This window comes from Triticum dicoccoides, chromosome 3A (genome assembly GCF_002162155.2).
Source record: "Triticum dicoccoides isolate Atlit2015 ecotype Zavitan chromosome 3A, WEW_v2.0, whole genome shotgun sequence".
Taxonomy (NCBI): Eukaryota; Viridiplantae; Streptophyta; class Magnoliopsida; order Poales; family Poaceae; genus Triticum; species Triticum dicoccoides.
The window spans coordinates 732,981,949-732,997,318 of NC_041384.1; the positions used below are offsets into that span (position 1 = coordinate 732,981,949).

Consider the following 15,370-nt stretch of genomic DNA (forward strand, 5'->3'; position numbering starts at 1 on the left):
ACGTTCAACTCTATAAATAACTATTCGCAAATTTGAATATATGCCCGTGTTTAGAAAAATATACAGGTTTTCAAACCAAATTGTGTTTGAACTTTCAAAAATGTTTAGACCTGTCGTGGCTTATAGGCCCTGATTGGTTCAGCTGTGGATTTCTAAAAGCAGCTGTGAAAAATCTGATGTGAAAAGATGTAGGTCATTTGTCAAACCAGCTGATATAACTTTTTCAGATTTTGGCCCGTAACAAAATTAGATTTTTGGAAGCACGTCCTAGGTTGCTTCTGCTTTTGATTCAGATTTTGACAGTGGATTTCTAAAATCGAATTCTGCTGAGTTTACCCTTTGGTTCAGATTCTACTACGCAGCAGCGGAATCCGTCAGATAAGAGCTGAACCGAACAGGGCATAGTACTTTCCTCGTTAGCTGCGTCATTTTACCGGAGAAGCTTTCGTGGTGCAATGGCTACAGAACTCGCTTTTTTTTTTTGTAGAGCACGTTACAGAACTGTCGCTGCTAATGGGCCGGCCCACTAGATCGCCCCTGTGGGAATTTCTCTTTCCCAATCCCCATCCCCTCCCCGTCTTCCCTCTCCCACACCGGCGGCGGCGGCGGCGTACCCTAGCGAGGAGGAAGAGAGAAGAACCCGACCGACCATGGCGACGATAGTGAACACCACGGAGGAGGAGCCGATGCTGGCGGTGGTGCGCTCCACCGCGCAGCTCGCCTGGGCCGACGCGGGCCCGGAGGTCGCCGACCCTGAGGTGGCCCGCCTCTGCGCCGAGGCGCAGCAGCACCTCCTCGCCGCCCGCTGGCTCGACATGGCCACCCTCATGCTCGCCTCCGCCGACCTCCTCCTCCTCTCCCCCAGCGCCCCCGACAAAGGTACCTCTCTCCGTCTCCATCCCCACCGGCTTCTTGTCCAATCGCGCCTTGCTTATCCATCCTACACTCGCTGCTGTCAGATCTCGAGTGCACCCTGACCGTCACCTGCAACCTCGTCACCAAGGCCGGATCCGAGGACGAGGCCCTGGAGATCGCCAAGCTCATCTGCGCCAAGCTCACCCACCACCCGGCCGACAAGACCACGCTGCGCATCAAAGTCCTCTTCAGCCTGTACAACCTGCTTCCGAGCCTCTCCGGCAAGGCCTTGGTCTACAGGAAGGCGCTCGAGCTCGCCGCCACCGCCGGGAAGGCCGCCGCCGACTGCGTCGTCCCCACTTTCAAGAACATCGATGCCTTTGTCGCCTACTGGGGCATCGGCAAGCCGGAGCAGAGGGAGCTGTTCCTTGCTGTCACCAGGATTCTTAAAGACCACAAGGGGTGCGGCCCTTTGCTTCCAAGTTCCTTGCATTTATTTTTTAGCCAGTGTGTAAGTAACATGGCGGCAAGATTGTTGTATACTGACACGATCCGTTCTTGTTATGATGATGATGATTGTCAGCATGACCAAGGACTACTTCAAGTTTCTGAACAAGTACCTGGCCACGTTCGATGGATCGGGTGATGATGCTGATGCAATCGGTGCGGCAAAGGAAGAAGCTGCTGCAGCAATTGTTGAGTTTGTCAAGTCATCTGACCTCTATCAGGTACTTTTATTACATCTCCGTCTTAGGGCTTGTGTTCGTGCCATAATGCATCACTTTCTCCATACCAGAAACATGCCATTCTCCAATCATGTCACCAAATGTGAATTTGGTTATGACAGTCAAATATCACTATATTAGATGTAAGAAGACTAAAGTTATCTGCTCGCACTAGCCTGCAAATGTTAATCTTGTCAACCTTAAATATTTCTGGTTACTACTAGACCGAGCCAAGCCAAAATTGTGACAAGATGTCCCTTACAAGCTTTCTTCTTTTGGTTTGATGGATTATTGCTTCCACAAACTTGTGCCGCTATGCATTGCATTGCGCAATTCCTCTGCTACTGCTTTGTATGTCGTTGTGCCTTGTATGCCAACAGTAGGTTCTGAAATTCTTGAGGGATTTATTTAGCAAGTTTTAACCCTGGCAAACTATACATGTGGTTTAATGCCAGTTAAAAATCTAGCACTGGCTGCATACCTTACCTTATATACTGTATGTATTGATGGAAATATGCTTATTGCAGTGTGACCTGCTCGATATGCCAGCTGTTGCACAGCTCGAGAAAGATGACAAGTATCAGCCAGTTTACGAGCTACTGAAGATATTCCTTACTCAGAGGCTCGAATCCTATTTAGCGTTTCAGACTGCTAACTCTACCTTGCTGCAAGGATATGGTATGTTCTGGTGAACCAATGCTAGCAATACTACGTTGCTTCAAGTTTTGGATATCTAATGGTGGACCATTTACAGGACTGGTTCATGAGGAGTGCATAACCAAAATGCGTCTGATGTCCCTGCTTGATCTGAGTGGCCATTGTTCTGGGGAAATTCCTTACTCTGCAATTACAAAAGCCCTTGAGGTAATCGGCTTACCTTGCCTTCCTATTGTTGTTCACTTGATTTAATGTTACATTGTCTTTTTTAATTCTTTGTTAGATCAATGATGATGAGGTGGAATATTGGATTGTGAAAGCAATTTCATCAAAGATTTTGGACTGCAAAGTTGACCAGCTTAATCAATTGGTCATTGTCAGGTATTCATGTCCACAAGACTTTCTTGGTCCATATTACCGTGTTATCCTTTCCTTTTTCGTTAATACTTGTTCTGACATGTAATTTCAGCCGGCATACTGTGAAGGTCTTTGGGATGCCACAATGGCAGAGTCTACGTTCAAAGCTTGGAGTGTGGAGGGTAAGCCTCTCACAATTACCTCCTCTCAAATTTGCAGTAGAAAATTTCAGCTGCAAACTAGTTCAAACATGCATAGCTTTCCGATTTCCCGATGAATGTCAGATGTGTAACTCGTACAGTGACCTAGAGAACTTTTAGGTGCTTACCGAGCAACTAATACAGTTTCCTCTTAAAATTCTGCTACAGGGAAACATTGCAAATGCTATCAACACAATCCAAGCTAACAAGGTGACTGAAGATGGCGGGCAGGGGATGCAAGGATTGATGATCCGCTGATCGGAGGGGACTCCCCAAATTGAGACTAGTCTATGAGATTAGATGAGCAATCTTATTGTATTAGACATCTTGTAATCCGAAATACTTCTACCACATGATCATGCTGGCTTTATCCTGGTTTGCAGCGGCGTGCTAAGCAATCTCATGTTGCATGAATTTTGTAGTCAAAAGCCATGCTTGAAGTCAGTTGTTACTCGTTTACACACATATTTCTGATTGTTCATACTGGATGCCTGTTTATCATGATAATTGTTTCTTCTCCAAGTTTTGGCTTTGGAATTATGGAGAATTTGTATGTTTTTTTATCAAGTAGCTGGTGTTTTATCTGGATGTGCTTTGCCATCCTAGAAAGCAAGCATGCAACCCGTCGGTGACAACAGACCTCGAGACAAGTGCAACTTTTGAATAGAAAATTCACACAAAAATAAATTCGCACAAAAATGAAAATGAAAAAATAATGATTTTTTCTAGGGAAGAATAAAACTCTTTAAGAAGAAAGATAATAAAAATGAAAAACAAAATATTGAAATTTTCTATGAAAGATTGAAACCCTTTAAGAAGAAAGAAAATAAAAAAACAAAAACAAAATAATGAAGTTTTCTAGGAAAGAATGAAACCCTTTAAGAAGAAAGAAGAAAAACAAAAACAAATAGAAAATAATGAAGTTTTCTATGGAAGAATGAAACCCTTAAAAAACAAATACTAAAACTAAAACTAAAACAAAACAATAAAGTTTTCAATGTAATAACAAAACCCTTTAAGAAGAACGAAAATATAAAAACAAAAACCAAAACAAACTAATGAAGTTTTGGGAAATGAAACCCTTTGAGAAGAATTTTTTTTAAAACTTGTACACAAGTATGCCCTCAAATTGCACTTTTCTAATATGCCAAAAATAAGCATATATAGTGCAACTTTTGCTTCTACTATAATTTACGCACATGGTGAATCATACCTACGAGTATACTTACTTACAAACACAAAAAAAAAATTATAAGAAGAAATGAAGTATAGTGGCATTGGTACCACCCTTTAAGAAGAAAAGAATTCAAAAAATAATGATACAATTTGCACACAATTTACACATAAATTGCACTTTTTAGTTATGTAAGAATAAACATATCATAGTGAATTTTACATAAAAATGAAAATTTTAAACAAGGAACGAATAAGTGGCATTGTTATCGTCCTTAAAAACATGAAATGAATTAAAAACTAAACATAATAGAACAAATGAAGTTTTCTAAGGGAGAATAAATTAGGGACATTAGAATTACTCTCAAGAGGAAAGAAAATAAAGAAAAAACTTGCACACAACTTTGCACTGAAATTGCACTTTTTATAATATGCAGCTAATACACATATAATAATGCAACTTCAGCAGCCTGGTATAATTTACACACGTATTGTATTGTACTTTCATGCATACATACACATTATAATAGAAAAATGTATTTAATTAGCAAAAAATTGCACAAAACAATTAGTATTGATATTACCCTTAAAAAATAAAGAAATTGAAAAAGATCCACATAATTAGCACAAAAAATGCACTTTTATAATATATAAAATAATTATATAAGAGTGAAGTTTCTGTCTATGATGTAATTTGTACATGGAGTACTTGCATGTATACATTTTCACGCACTCAACATCCAATAATACACATAAAGAAGAAGAAAAAACTCAACAGAAACATAAAAAAAAGCATACACGTGCAGAAAACAAAAGTAAACACATGAAAAAAAAGCATACACACACCAAAATCCAGCCCAAGAAGGAATTGACAGACCGAAAATAGGTGTCAATCGAATCCAAACAGCCCAATATCACCAGCAAAATTTGACGGAAAAAAGAAAAGCTACACAAATCTTAAAGCACAATCCAAGGGTCAAAAAATTGATTGACCACAAAACTAAAATTCAGCTGACTGAAATCTAGCTATTGACCGTCCACTCACCCATATGAACGCACACATGCATACCCTACCCCTATGAGCACCTCCGAAAAACTGAGCCGACATATCGCATCGCCGGAAATCCTTAAATAAAAATTCAGGAATAAATGCGAGCACCAGGATTTGAAACCTGGTGGGCTGAGGATACCACAGTCCCTCTAGCCATCCAACCACAGGTTGGTTCACACTGATTCTGTTTCCTATTATGTAGCAAACCAATTTGATTTGTATTCCTCCAACGTGAATAACCATTACTCCTTTTATGCATGGCATGTAGGGACGCCATTCTGCCCATTGATCCTTGTGAATTAATGTATGTCAATTTATATTTAATATGTCTTCTCCCATTAATTAGCACTGGTGTACCTGGTCCGAATAATGCTTGAAGATGACCATCACGACCTCTATCAAACTGAACTAAAATATTGCTTCTTTTGTTTTGTTCGCCGTTCTCTTTTCTTTTCCATGCCTCGTTGCCAATGACAACATTTGTGTGCACCCATTTATCAACGATTGGCATAGTCGATGCACTAGGTGTACCAAGTGTGACTGGTATTGGGCGTGCTACATCAGTTGGTGGGCCTACTCTACTACGAATGGCCACCTGCATCGCTTGTATTAGGCCCGCGCTACTGCCACGCCATTGTTACCTGTCTATCTATATGATTTTTCTAGTAGTGGAAGAACGTGAGAGAGTAGAAGCCACATAACTATTGGTATGGACCCGTAGTCCACGGATGACTACTCACATGGTCATTGGTGCAGCAAGGTTGATAAAAAAAGCTCAATGATGACATTAGGTGTTGTATATGTTAGCATATTTTTCTACGAGCTTAGTCAAACTTAAAGGAGTTGGACTTAGCACAAACCTTGTTGCACCTTGCATTTCATGTGTGCATGTGGAGAGGATATTCTACTTAAAAATATCTCCTAACTTAAAAAAGAAACACTAAAGTCCCGTCATTCAGTTCTCCTTTGTCTAACTTAGTAAATTCCACACTCCCTCTTTCTATTTTGATATTTTTTTCCTTCCATCTCCGCTTTTTCCATTGCTATAAACCGCCTCAATTGTCACACCAATTATTGACTTATCAAATAAAATTGTGTTTTATGTGATAAGTCAATAAAGTTACCAAATGAGTGTTTATCAAATAAAATTCTACTTTTTCACGCAGTCACAATAATATGGGCAGGTAAATCACATGCTAAATACTATAATATTTATAAACGTCGCAATGCAAGGTAACCATTTACTAGTCCCTCTTATCCAAACTAAATGTGGTTGTTTTAGTTCAAATTTGAACTAAAACCACAACACTTATTCCGGTCTCCTATCCAAAACTTCACACCCTTTTCTTTACCTGATTCAGCATCATGCCAAGCTAATTACAAATGTATTACAAAGTCGCCAAATAATGGCCTTCCAATAAAGACGGGAAAACCAATAACTTAAAGACAATTCAACAAAAGAAAGATGTAACATGCTAACCAAGACTACAGTATGTATTAACAAGCCCATCACTGGCGTGTCATCCAAAAAATTGAGGCACAAACTCATAGATATCTACACGAAAATAAGGAGACCTGAATTCTGCCCCTCCCACCCACGCCGACGGCGAATCTCATAGCCAGCACACTTCTGAATCGGATAACTGGAAACACAATTCTAGACTGGTCCACTTATTTGTTATTGTCCTTGAACCCTGCAAGGAGAGGCTCTTTCTTCTCGTCCCAATTGTTCAACCTTTTCTGTGCCTCCTCTACCTGAGGAATGTAGGAAAAACACAATACAGTTAAATAGTGCATCTTTTTCAACGCATATATTTGATAAGTTTGCATCAAGCATATACTCTCAAGAATGTTCTAAATCATGTGATGGAAGGAACGACAATGAGCAGGCAACAGTTTGTATGTTACACTTATGACAACATATATGGCGACAAGAAAGATAGGCTGTATCCTCGGACATCAGGGGGTTAATTTGCTATTCATCATTTCAAATTTTGTTTAAAAGAACGGAAATGTAAATTCAACTTTCTGCTCTTGTAATAATAAAGGATACCTCTTTGGTCCAGTCTGTTCTTATGGTGACCCATAGCAGAATGGCTGTCTGCAAGGCCGTTCCCCCAATCAAGCCACCCCAAATACCCTGCAAGTAGGCATGCGATTCCATCAAAACAAGTTAGAACACAGAATTGAAGACTGTATCATCACTGAATATATATGAAAATTTCACAGACAGATCCATCACCTTTGCGCCAAGATTGAAGAAAAAACCGAGAACAACACCAAGTGGAACGCCTACAACGTAGTAAGAGCCGACGTTCACGTAAGCAACAAATTGTTGCCATCCACACCCAACGGCAACACCTGATGTTTCCATGGATGTTAGTAAATTTAAATCAAGATGAATATGTGGTATCTCAAGAGAGAACATATGCATCAGAAAACATGGTAGAGTTGTTTCCCTAATTTGTACCTTCACTTTTCTTCCCTAAGGGTCTATATCTTGTAGTAGCCTATTCTTTTCTTGTATTTGAATACAAAAACTAATCAAATCATGGTATGGAAACCTACTATATCCTTAAAATAACAGGATAGGCATAATAGTTTGTGCATGGCCGACAGGGTACGTTGGAATTCAGTAACTATGAACAAAAAATATAGATTGAATTAAAAAACTGAAATTGCATAGGAATTGTAACGTTAAACAAAATATAGATGGGCTAGTGATACTACCAGCTACTTATGTTTGAAAATTGCACCTGCCATGAACACTCTAGAAAGTTGTACTAATGGGCCAGACAAGAATGAAGATAGCACATTTCGTCATGCAGAAAGTTTCTAAAAGTTACCTGTCAGTACAGGTTGGATGCCACCGAGAACGAGGGTTACGGCGAGCAACGGGCAGAGATCTGCCACCGCGTCCGAAACTGCTTCACCATCTGTGAACAAGTAGCTGATGTGGTTGCGGAGGCAGAGGATCACAACAGCAAGGATGGTAGAGATTGTTGCAGAGAGCCCGGTGACGACCCACACAGAGAAAAATGCAGACTTGGGGTTGCCGGCGCCAAGCTCATTGCTCACTCTTACACTGAAGTGAAAACGTATCAATTAGTTAGTTAGAGTACTTACCTAGTTGTCAGTAAGCAATGCTAATGTTTATCAAGGCCTTTGAGTATAGAGTCGCAAACCTTGCAGCGGCATTGAACCCAACGGAGATCATGAACACCCAACCATAAATCGTCATGCTGCACACATGCATCACAAGTTAATTAGCACCCACACATGCACCACAAGTCGATTAGCACCAACTCTGCAGACTTATTACTACTAGGAATAACAGCAAGACTCAAAGTCCAATTATACTCACCACACAGAGAGGGAATCCAGGGCAATCTCAGGGTTGGGGAGCAATCCAGCAATGATCACAAGCACCTGAAAGTACCATGTCTCAAGGCACAGCATCACGGCAGATGCGGCGGAGAGTTTGAAGAAACTTGGCAAACCGGAGAAGGCCTGCCAACTGAATCCCGTCCACGTGTGCCGGCACGTCGGGCTCACGACAATGTACACAAATTGTGCTCCGACGATAATCCACCAGCTCACACTCAGCACCAGTGAGGCACCGAGCAGCCCAAGGCCGACCTTGTACATGAGCACCCAACTCAGCATCACATGTAGAACGAGTGTTGCCGTTGAGATGTAAGCACTCGGCAGGACGATGCTCTGGGCCTGCAGGAACTTCTGAATGGGGAAGTTGACGGCGTACGCGAAGATCTGAGGAATCAGGCCGTAAACGAAGATCGATGCGGCGCGGGCTATCTCCGGTGACTGTCCCATCAATAAGAGGAGTGGCTCCGAGAAAGCGTACATCACAGCAAGTGGTATGCCGGTTAAGCCCAACAGAATGACGGAGCGCTGTAGGTAGATTCCGAGCATGTCATACTTGTGTGCACCGTAGGCCTGCCCGCAGAGGGTCTCCACTGCACTTCCCATGCCCAGCTGCAAAAACAAAAGCGTAATGTCTTAATTGTTAGGACTGCCACGAATTGCATTCTAGCAAATTTGTAGTTTAGATCCACGTTAAATTTAGGAGTCCTTGGAAACACAATGAGGAAAGGCAAAACTGGCTGCAACTAGTATTATTTTCTAACAATGATCTACCCAAGTGCACTGTGTTGTCGCACTGCAGCCTTAATTCCATTCCTCTTTCCTCTTCAGTTGGAGTTAATTTCATGGAGCATCATTTCACTTGATTAAATTCATCATCATGAGTTACTTTCATATTGCTCCCTCCATTATTGTCATCTATTCTTTTTCTTCTTACATACTAACTTGCAAAACGTTTTTGCATTTTCTTAGAAAACAACATCTACTTGTGTTTTCAATAAACAAGGAAAGATGTTCAAATTTGTTGATTGATTGCTGGATTTTTTTTGGAAATTAAACAATGCAGATAAACTGACGTTCAACTAAAAACAACAGCCAAGGCAAGTTATCAATCCCAAGAAGCACATTGAGAATCCAAAGACTCTAAAGTATAATACTACGTGTCATGCAGCATTACTGAGTAGGTGCATCTGGTGGACGAGTCCAGATTTTCCATTAATGTGCAGCCTCCTTCGAGAGCTGAGGGAAGATATCACATGATACCATGCTTTAAAACTGAATTTTTGATGTTTCAAAAAAAATCATGAATATGCACAAGACATGTTCACACAATCCCTAAAAATCCACAGGTGAATAGTAACATTTGTGTTTTGTCTTTTTGTGACACTATTGATGCTGATTTTTTTTTATTTCTCAATGTGTATTTTGAATTTGAATCTGATTTTTTTAGGGCTAGTAGACATAGTCTTGTGAACATGCACAATTTTTCTGGAATTTTTTGAAGCATGTAAATTTGATTTTTGTGACATGGTATCACGGTATGATGGTATCATGTGATAGTTGACAGCACAGGATATTTCCCCGGAGAGCTGGCAGCTACACCACCATGATTGGTACGACTAAGTGGGGTCGAAACAGCATTTAGACTTAAGATTAGAAGACAAACATTCCAAATGACATATGGGGCGAGGTGTAGTTGCCGACGAGCCATACCAATCCATCAACCTCCCACCGATAAACAAATTACTAGTACCTCTCACCCATAAACAAACGAGCTTGGCTCTTGTCGGACGCTATCAATTTTTGATTGATTGGTTGATTGAGAGGGGAGAATATATCAATCCGTCGACAACAGTCCAAGACTGATGGGACAGGTCACGTCATTTGTCAAGGAAGGCAAGCATACTTTGCTTACACATTGGCAGTACGATGTTTTTAGCAGTAATAAAATATGATCACCCCACAGTGTGCTCTGCTTAGAGATTTGTAACTTTTCTTCTTCTTTTTGTGTGGTGAAGATTACCACAGTATTTTATGTAGCACTGAAAAATCTGTAAGCCGTGATGTCAGGGTAAACATGGAGCACAAGCTGCCTTGACTTAAGCAGACACACTGCACTTATTGAGGTGGTCACACCGTTATCTTTTAGAGGACCACATATAGTCCATAATGGGAACGGTCCAAGCACTTGAAGATGCCCAAAAAGGGAAGGGAAGAGAGTGGGGAGGACCTAGAGCTTCTGGATCTACTCAGTAATGATGCAAGAATGCAAGTCCTGTATGATGTGGAAGTGTACAAATTAAGCACCATGTGGCGTGTGATTGACAAGGGAAGAAGCCAAGAAACCGAGTGAGAGAGATAGAGGGCATCATGTGTGTGGATCTAGATGAAAGATGACACATAGTAGATGGAGAGTGGGAGGTGGCATGTCGCTTTCGACCGTGCATGGAAAACACGCCATGCATCTATGGGTGGCCCTACTTGTGCATGCCAAATAGGCGTTGCCAACCCTAGACCTGTCGCGCGCAATCTAGTCTAATCTACCAGTGGGACGTAGGTACAGTAGGAAATATGAGTGTCATGCTCCGTCTAAGCAGTGGGTGGGTGGGTTGTGGCCATCATCTAGCCGTGGATGCTATCCATTGATTGAGAGAGGAGAATATATAAATGCTAGTACAACACTCCAAAGCTTTTATTTTATTTTATTTTATTTTCTGCGAGGAGAGAGAGACAAGAGTCCATAACTGATAGGACTCTGATTAAATTAAGCTGAAGATAAGCCTCCTATCAATGGACTGTTAGGCACTAGTTGGACCCGGACACACTGCATTTATTTAACGTGGTCACTATGCATATCCCGACAGACATTACCTCCCTCCATGCCTCTTTCCAACCACCTTCTAGGGGTCGGGTAGGGCAACAGATCTCCTAGATGGGGGAATGGATGGAGCTCAAAGCAGGCAGGTGGCACGCGGACACGTTGCTTTCGACCACGTGGACGGTTCAGAGACGGTCAGCAAGAAAGTGAAGAGGCACAAGAGGACGGAATGAATCACTGGCTTGTGCCAAGTCGCCATGGAGGCAGTACCAAGTCGCCATGAATCACTGGCTTGTGCCAAATGGGCCTGCCATTTGCCATGCCATGCATAGACCTCTCGCCATATGGCCACTCCATGCCTCTAGTACTCCCACTAATCCAATCCACCTCTACTAATAAGCACACGACGTCATAGGCTAATCCACTCCAGGCCAGGGTTGCCAGAATCTAATCCACTACGTACTTACTGTAACAGGAAACAGTACTTGTTCTAAGCTGTACGTGGGTGGGTTTGTGGCCATCATCTTGCCAAGCCACAAGGGGCCTGCCTGCAAGATCCATACCCGTCGGCCGGAGAGCATGTGCTAGCTAGCTCTGTCAACTCTCGAAGATCTACCCCAACATTTCGATCTACCCGACGATCATGTGCTCTCAGCTCTCAATGAGCATGGGCTCCAACTACGCCGGCCAGAGAAACACAAACGCATCAAACATTTCGATCTACCCCATCGAAGCATTGCGGCTACGTATAGAGATGAGAGGACAGACTCCGTGCGTACCATGAGGCCGTAGGCGAAGGTCTGGACGCCGGTGTTGCCGAGCGAGGCGGCGGCCAGCTCCAGGGTCCCCAGGTGGCCGCACAGGATCTGCGTCGACATGGACATGACGAAGTTGATCATGTACACCACCACCGCCGGCGCCGCCAGCCGCGCCAGCAGCCGGAGCTCCACCGACGCCGCCGCCCACGCCCGCTCCGCCATCGGCGCCGACGTGTCCGTCAGGATGCTCTCCAGCCGGCACGACGCGCCATGCTCATGCTCCTCCCCGCCAGCCATGATGCTCGTGAGGTTTGGTAGCTAGAACAAGAGAGAGGCTATGGAGCTATGGGCTATAGCTAGCTCGCCTCGTATATGCGCGTGTTGTGTGTGTGCCCTCTTGGCGTTGACGCTCCGGCTAAATAGTGGATTGGCTTGGCTCTTTCCAGATTGAGATTGGTTTCTTCATCACTCACTCCCACTGACGGCATCGTCAATAACAGGCCTGGATTCCCGCTGACGGCACTGCCGACGGTGGGACTCACCACGCTCTGGTTGTCTGGCCAGACCACGGCCTGCCTGCCTTCCAAGTGGCCGTCCACGCACACCCACGAGGTACACGCGCCCGCTGTCGCTGGTCCACTGGCTGACAATGGTAGCTGGTGGTGGCTGGGCTGCCACCGGCGCAACCCCTTTCAAGGCGATGGGCAGTCCGGTCCAGACCTAGCTAGTAGTCCGGTGGCTCCTTCAGCACCCGATCCGTGGGGGTGTAGGTAGGTATGGACACCATGTGCGGCGATGAGCAGATGATGCCCATACACATGGGAGCATGAGCATCATTTGAGCCAGCTTGGTGTTCAGAAACGTAGTTTCCATAGCAAAATTATGTTTCTATTGCAATTATGGCTGAACATACATTGCATCAGAAACAATGATTAAGCGCTAGGATCGATCTTATCTTAAGTTTCTATATCACTAGAATCTTTCTTTGTTAAGGAGGTACTGCAGTGCTCTGCTCATCACACTATTAGTTGTTGTATGTAAATTTCCAAAAATGCTAGACCGACGAATGATTTGTACGTAAACTTGCGAAGGAGCCGGCTCCTCTGACATGCAAAAGGAAAGGCAGAGAAGCACAATACTTCTTTGTGTAGAAAAAAAGAAGGCAAGTCAGAGAGGTGGTGCAGGCACCATAGATAATGTGATGTATAATGTCAGTAATTACTGTAGTTAAACACTGAGCCACCTTGCTATTAGTGCGGCTGAGGCGAAGCAAAATCAGCAAACTGTAGCTCTACCCGACTTCCCTTGCAATACCAGAGGATCTCGTTTCACTTACAAAACCCTCCTATCCCACTAATCAAACCTCCCCCTTGAATTTCAGGGTGGGCCCGAGCCTCACTTATCCCTAACGAAAACCTGCCAAATAACCCCGTAACTCCCCTCTGCACACAAGGACACGTTGGTGTAGCAAAGCTCGTAATTTCAATGGTTTGTTTCTTAGAAAAAAAAGAATGATTCATTATGTCATTGCTTGGATCATCATTATATTACATGCTTAATTTAGCTCATCTATAGATGTGCTGTTGTTTGTTGCATTTGTCTGTGTTGTGCATGAGTGCTGTAGACAGGAACCAACATATACTAGATGTCATTTGTGGATGCCCTACGCTTTCCATTATTATATTCCATGTTCCCTTCCACCTCATGTCAACAAAAATTATATTCCATGTTCTCTTAGTTTTTTTTCCTGAAAATATAAAACTGCTAAGATATTGGTCTACATTGATTTAAGATGAACAACCAATGATGGTTGTAATCTTGAGGTGTTTTAATTTTATCGGAATGGATATTATACTTGGTGGCTTCAGTGCTCAATGATGATACTTCTACGCCCTCCAAGGGGTTGGAATGTACTCAAGTCGCTCCTTGGGGTAGCTCGGGTGCTCTACCCCTCCCGACGCGTTCTCCACTTCCTGGCATGTTCTCCTTGCCATCCCCGGATAAAGCTGCCCGGTGACGGTGAGGGCCATACTTGCAGTTTGGGGATCGACACGACCTGATCTGGTGTATGGACACCGGCCCCGGATTGGGATTTACGGCACGGCCCGTCCATCCATAGCAGCACGCCATGGTGGCGACCAGCGACGGTTGATGACTTGAGGCGGTGAGCTGTGCAGCTTTGAGGCTCCTCTCTTTGGATGCCGCCACAACGATGGCGTGGTAGCGCCAAAAAGTGAAGTGGCCGCGTTTTTCTCTCTGGGTGGGGAGATATGTGTGAGGAGGTGGATGGTACGTCGACGATCAATTGACGGGTGTTCTTTGGTTGAAGACTCATGATTTGGCGCTATGAGTAGATCAAAACAATGTCGAAGTCTGTTTGTCGTTTTGCAATCCATCAACTTCTCATATCCATAAACAAATGGAACCCATGACACACGAGCTTGACTCTTGGCAATGGCAATTAACAAAAGTGAAACATTACGTGGAGCCGGACGACACTCCATACGCCCAGTAATACACCACACTGCAGTCATAATCTAAGAGAAATTTTCACGCTTCTTCTAAGCTGTGGGTTTTGCCAGATAGAGCGTGTGCTGGAACGAAGTATGCCCCATGCTTAATTACCGGGAGTGTTTACTACTAAACTGAAAAACGTCTCACTACATTATAAGTTACATAAGTACGACGGAGTGTCATCAAGGGACGCGCGCAGATCGGCATGCACGGAGTGATTTAGAGATGACTGGAGTGCAGAGTCGTGACGTACCATGAGGCCGTAGGCGAAGGTCTGGACGCCGGTGTTGCCGAGCGAGGCGGCGGCGAGCTCCAGGTTCCCCAGGTGGCCGGAGAAGATCTGCGTGGACATGGACATGACGTAGTTGATCATGTACACCACCACCGCCGGCGCCGCCAGCCTTGCCAGCAGCCGGAGCTCGACCGCCCCCGCCGCCCACGCGCGCTCCGCCAGCGGCGCCGACGTGTCCGTGAGGATGCTCTCCAGCCGGCTCGGGACGTCCCCGTCGCCACCCATGCCCTGTGGCTACCTTGGTAGAAGTACAAGAGTCAAGAGACGTGCTCGGTCGATTGGCTACTATAGCTAAGCTAGCGCAGCGAGCGAGGAGCTCCGATCCTGTTGCTGCTGCTGCTGCTTGATGGCCTTCCGGGTCGTCGGCGATCCATACTTATAGAGAGTCTCATGCATAAAATAATGGATAGCCCGCGCGCCCACGTGCTTGGGCGTGGGAGACTTGAGATTTGTTTTTGCTCCTTCAACGCGGCTGCTACCGCGTTCGTTCGCTCGCTCGCGGCTGCTCCACACGGCGCCGATTGGTCGGCACAGTGATATGATGACGGGACCCGCCCCGTTGCTTCCCGGTCGTCCTCGCGCTGCA

General features: G+C 44.3%; 2 protein-coding genes across 3 annotated transcripts; one reads left to right on the top strand and one right to left on the bottom strand.

The window, feature by feature from the left end:
* The first annotated feature begins 532 nt into the window (after positions 1–532).
* Positions 533–3,316, top strand: LOC119270566 (eukaryotic translation initiation factor 3 subunit M-like). The gene is made up of 8 exons (XM_037552574.1): positions 533–879; positions 960–1,317; positions 1,439–1,583; positions 2,108–2,258; positions 2,335–2,444; positions 2,521–2,618; positions 2,707–2,776; positions 2,963–3,316. Exons 1-8 carry the CDS (start codon positions 651–653, stop codon positions 3,050–3,052), a joined length of 1,251 nt encoding a protein of 416 aa, XP_037408471.1. The 5' UTR covers positions 533–650; the 3' UTR covers positions 3,053–3,316.
* Positions 3,317–6,341: 3,025 nt separating this feature from the next.
* Positions 6,342–15,112, bottom strand: LOC119270565 (protein DETOXIFICATION 40-like). 2 transcript variants are annotated; one of them, XM_037552573.1, is made up of 7 exons: positions 14,746–15,112; positions 8,383–9,014; positions 8,204–8,260; positions 7,865–8,103; positions 7,261–7,379; positions 7,072–7,158; positions 6,342–6,773 (listed from the first exon to the last, which is right to left on the bottom strand). In XM_037552573.1, exons 1-7 carry the CDS (start codon positions 15,007–15,009, stop codon positions 6,690–6,692), a joined length of 1,482 nt encoding a protein of 493 aa, XP_037408470.1. In that variant the 5' UTR covers positions 15,010–15,112; the 3' UTR covers positions 6,342–6,689. The 2 variants fall into 2 exon arrangements, with proteins under 2 accessions (XP_037408470.1, XP_037408468.1); XM_037552571.1 differs by lacking the exon at positions 14,746–15,112 and adding an exon at positions 12,000–12,402.
* Between the last annotated feature and the right edge of the window lie 258 nt (positions 15,113–15,370).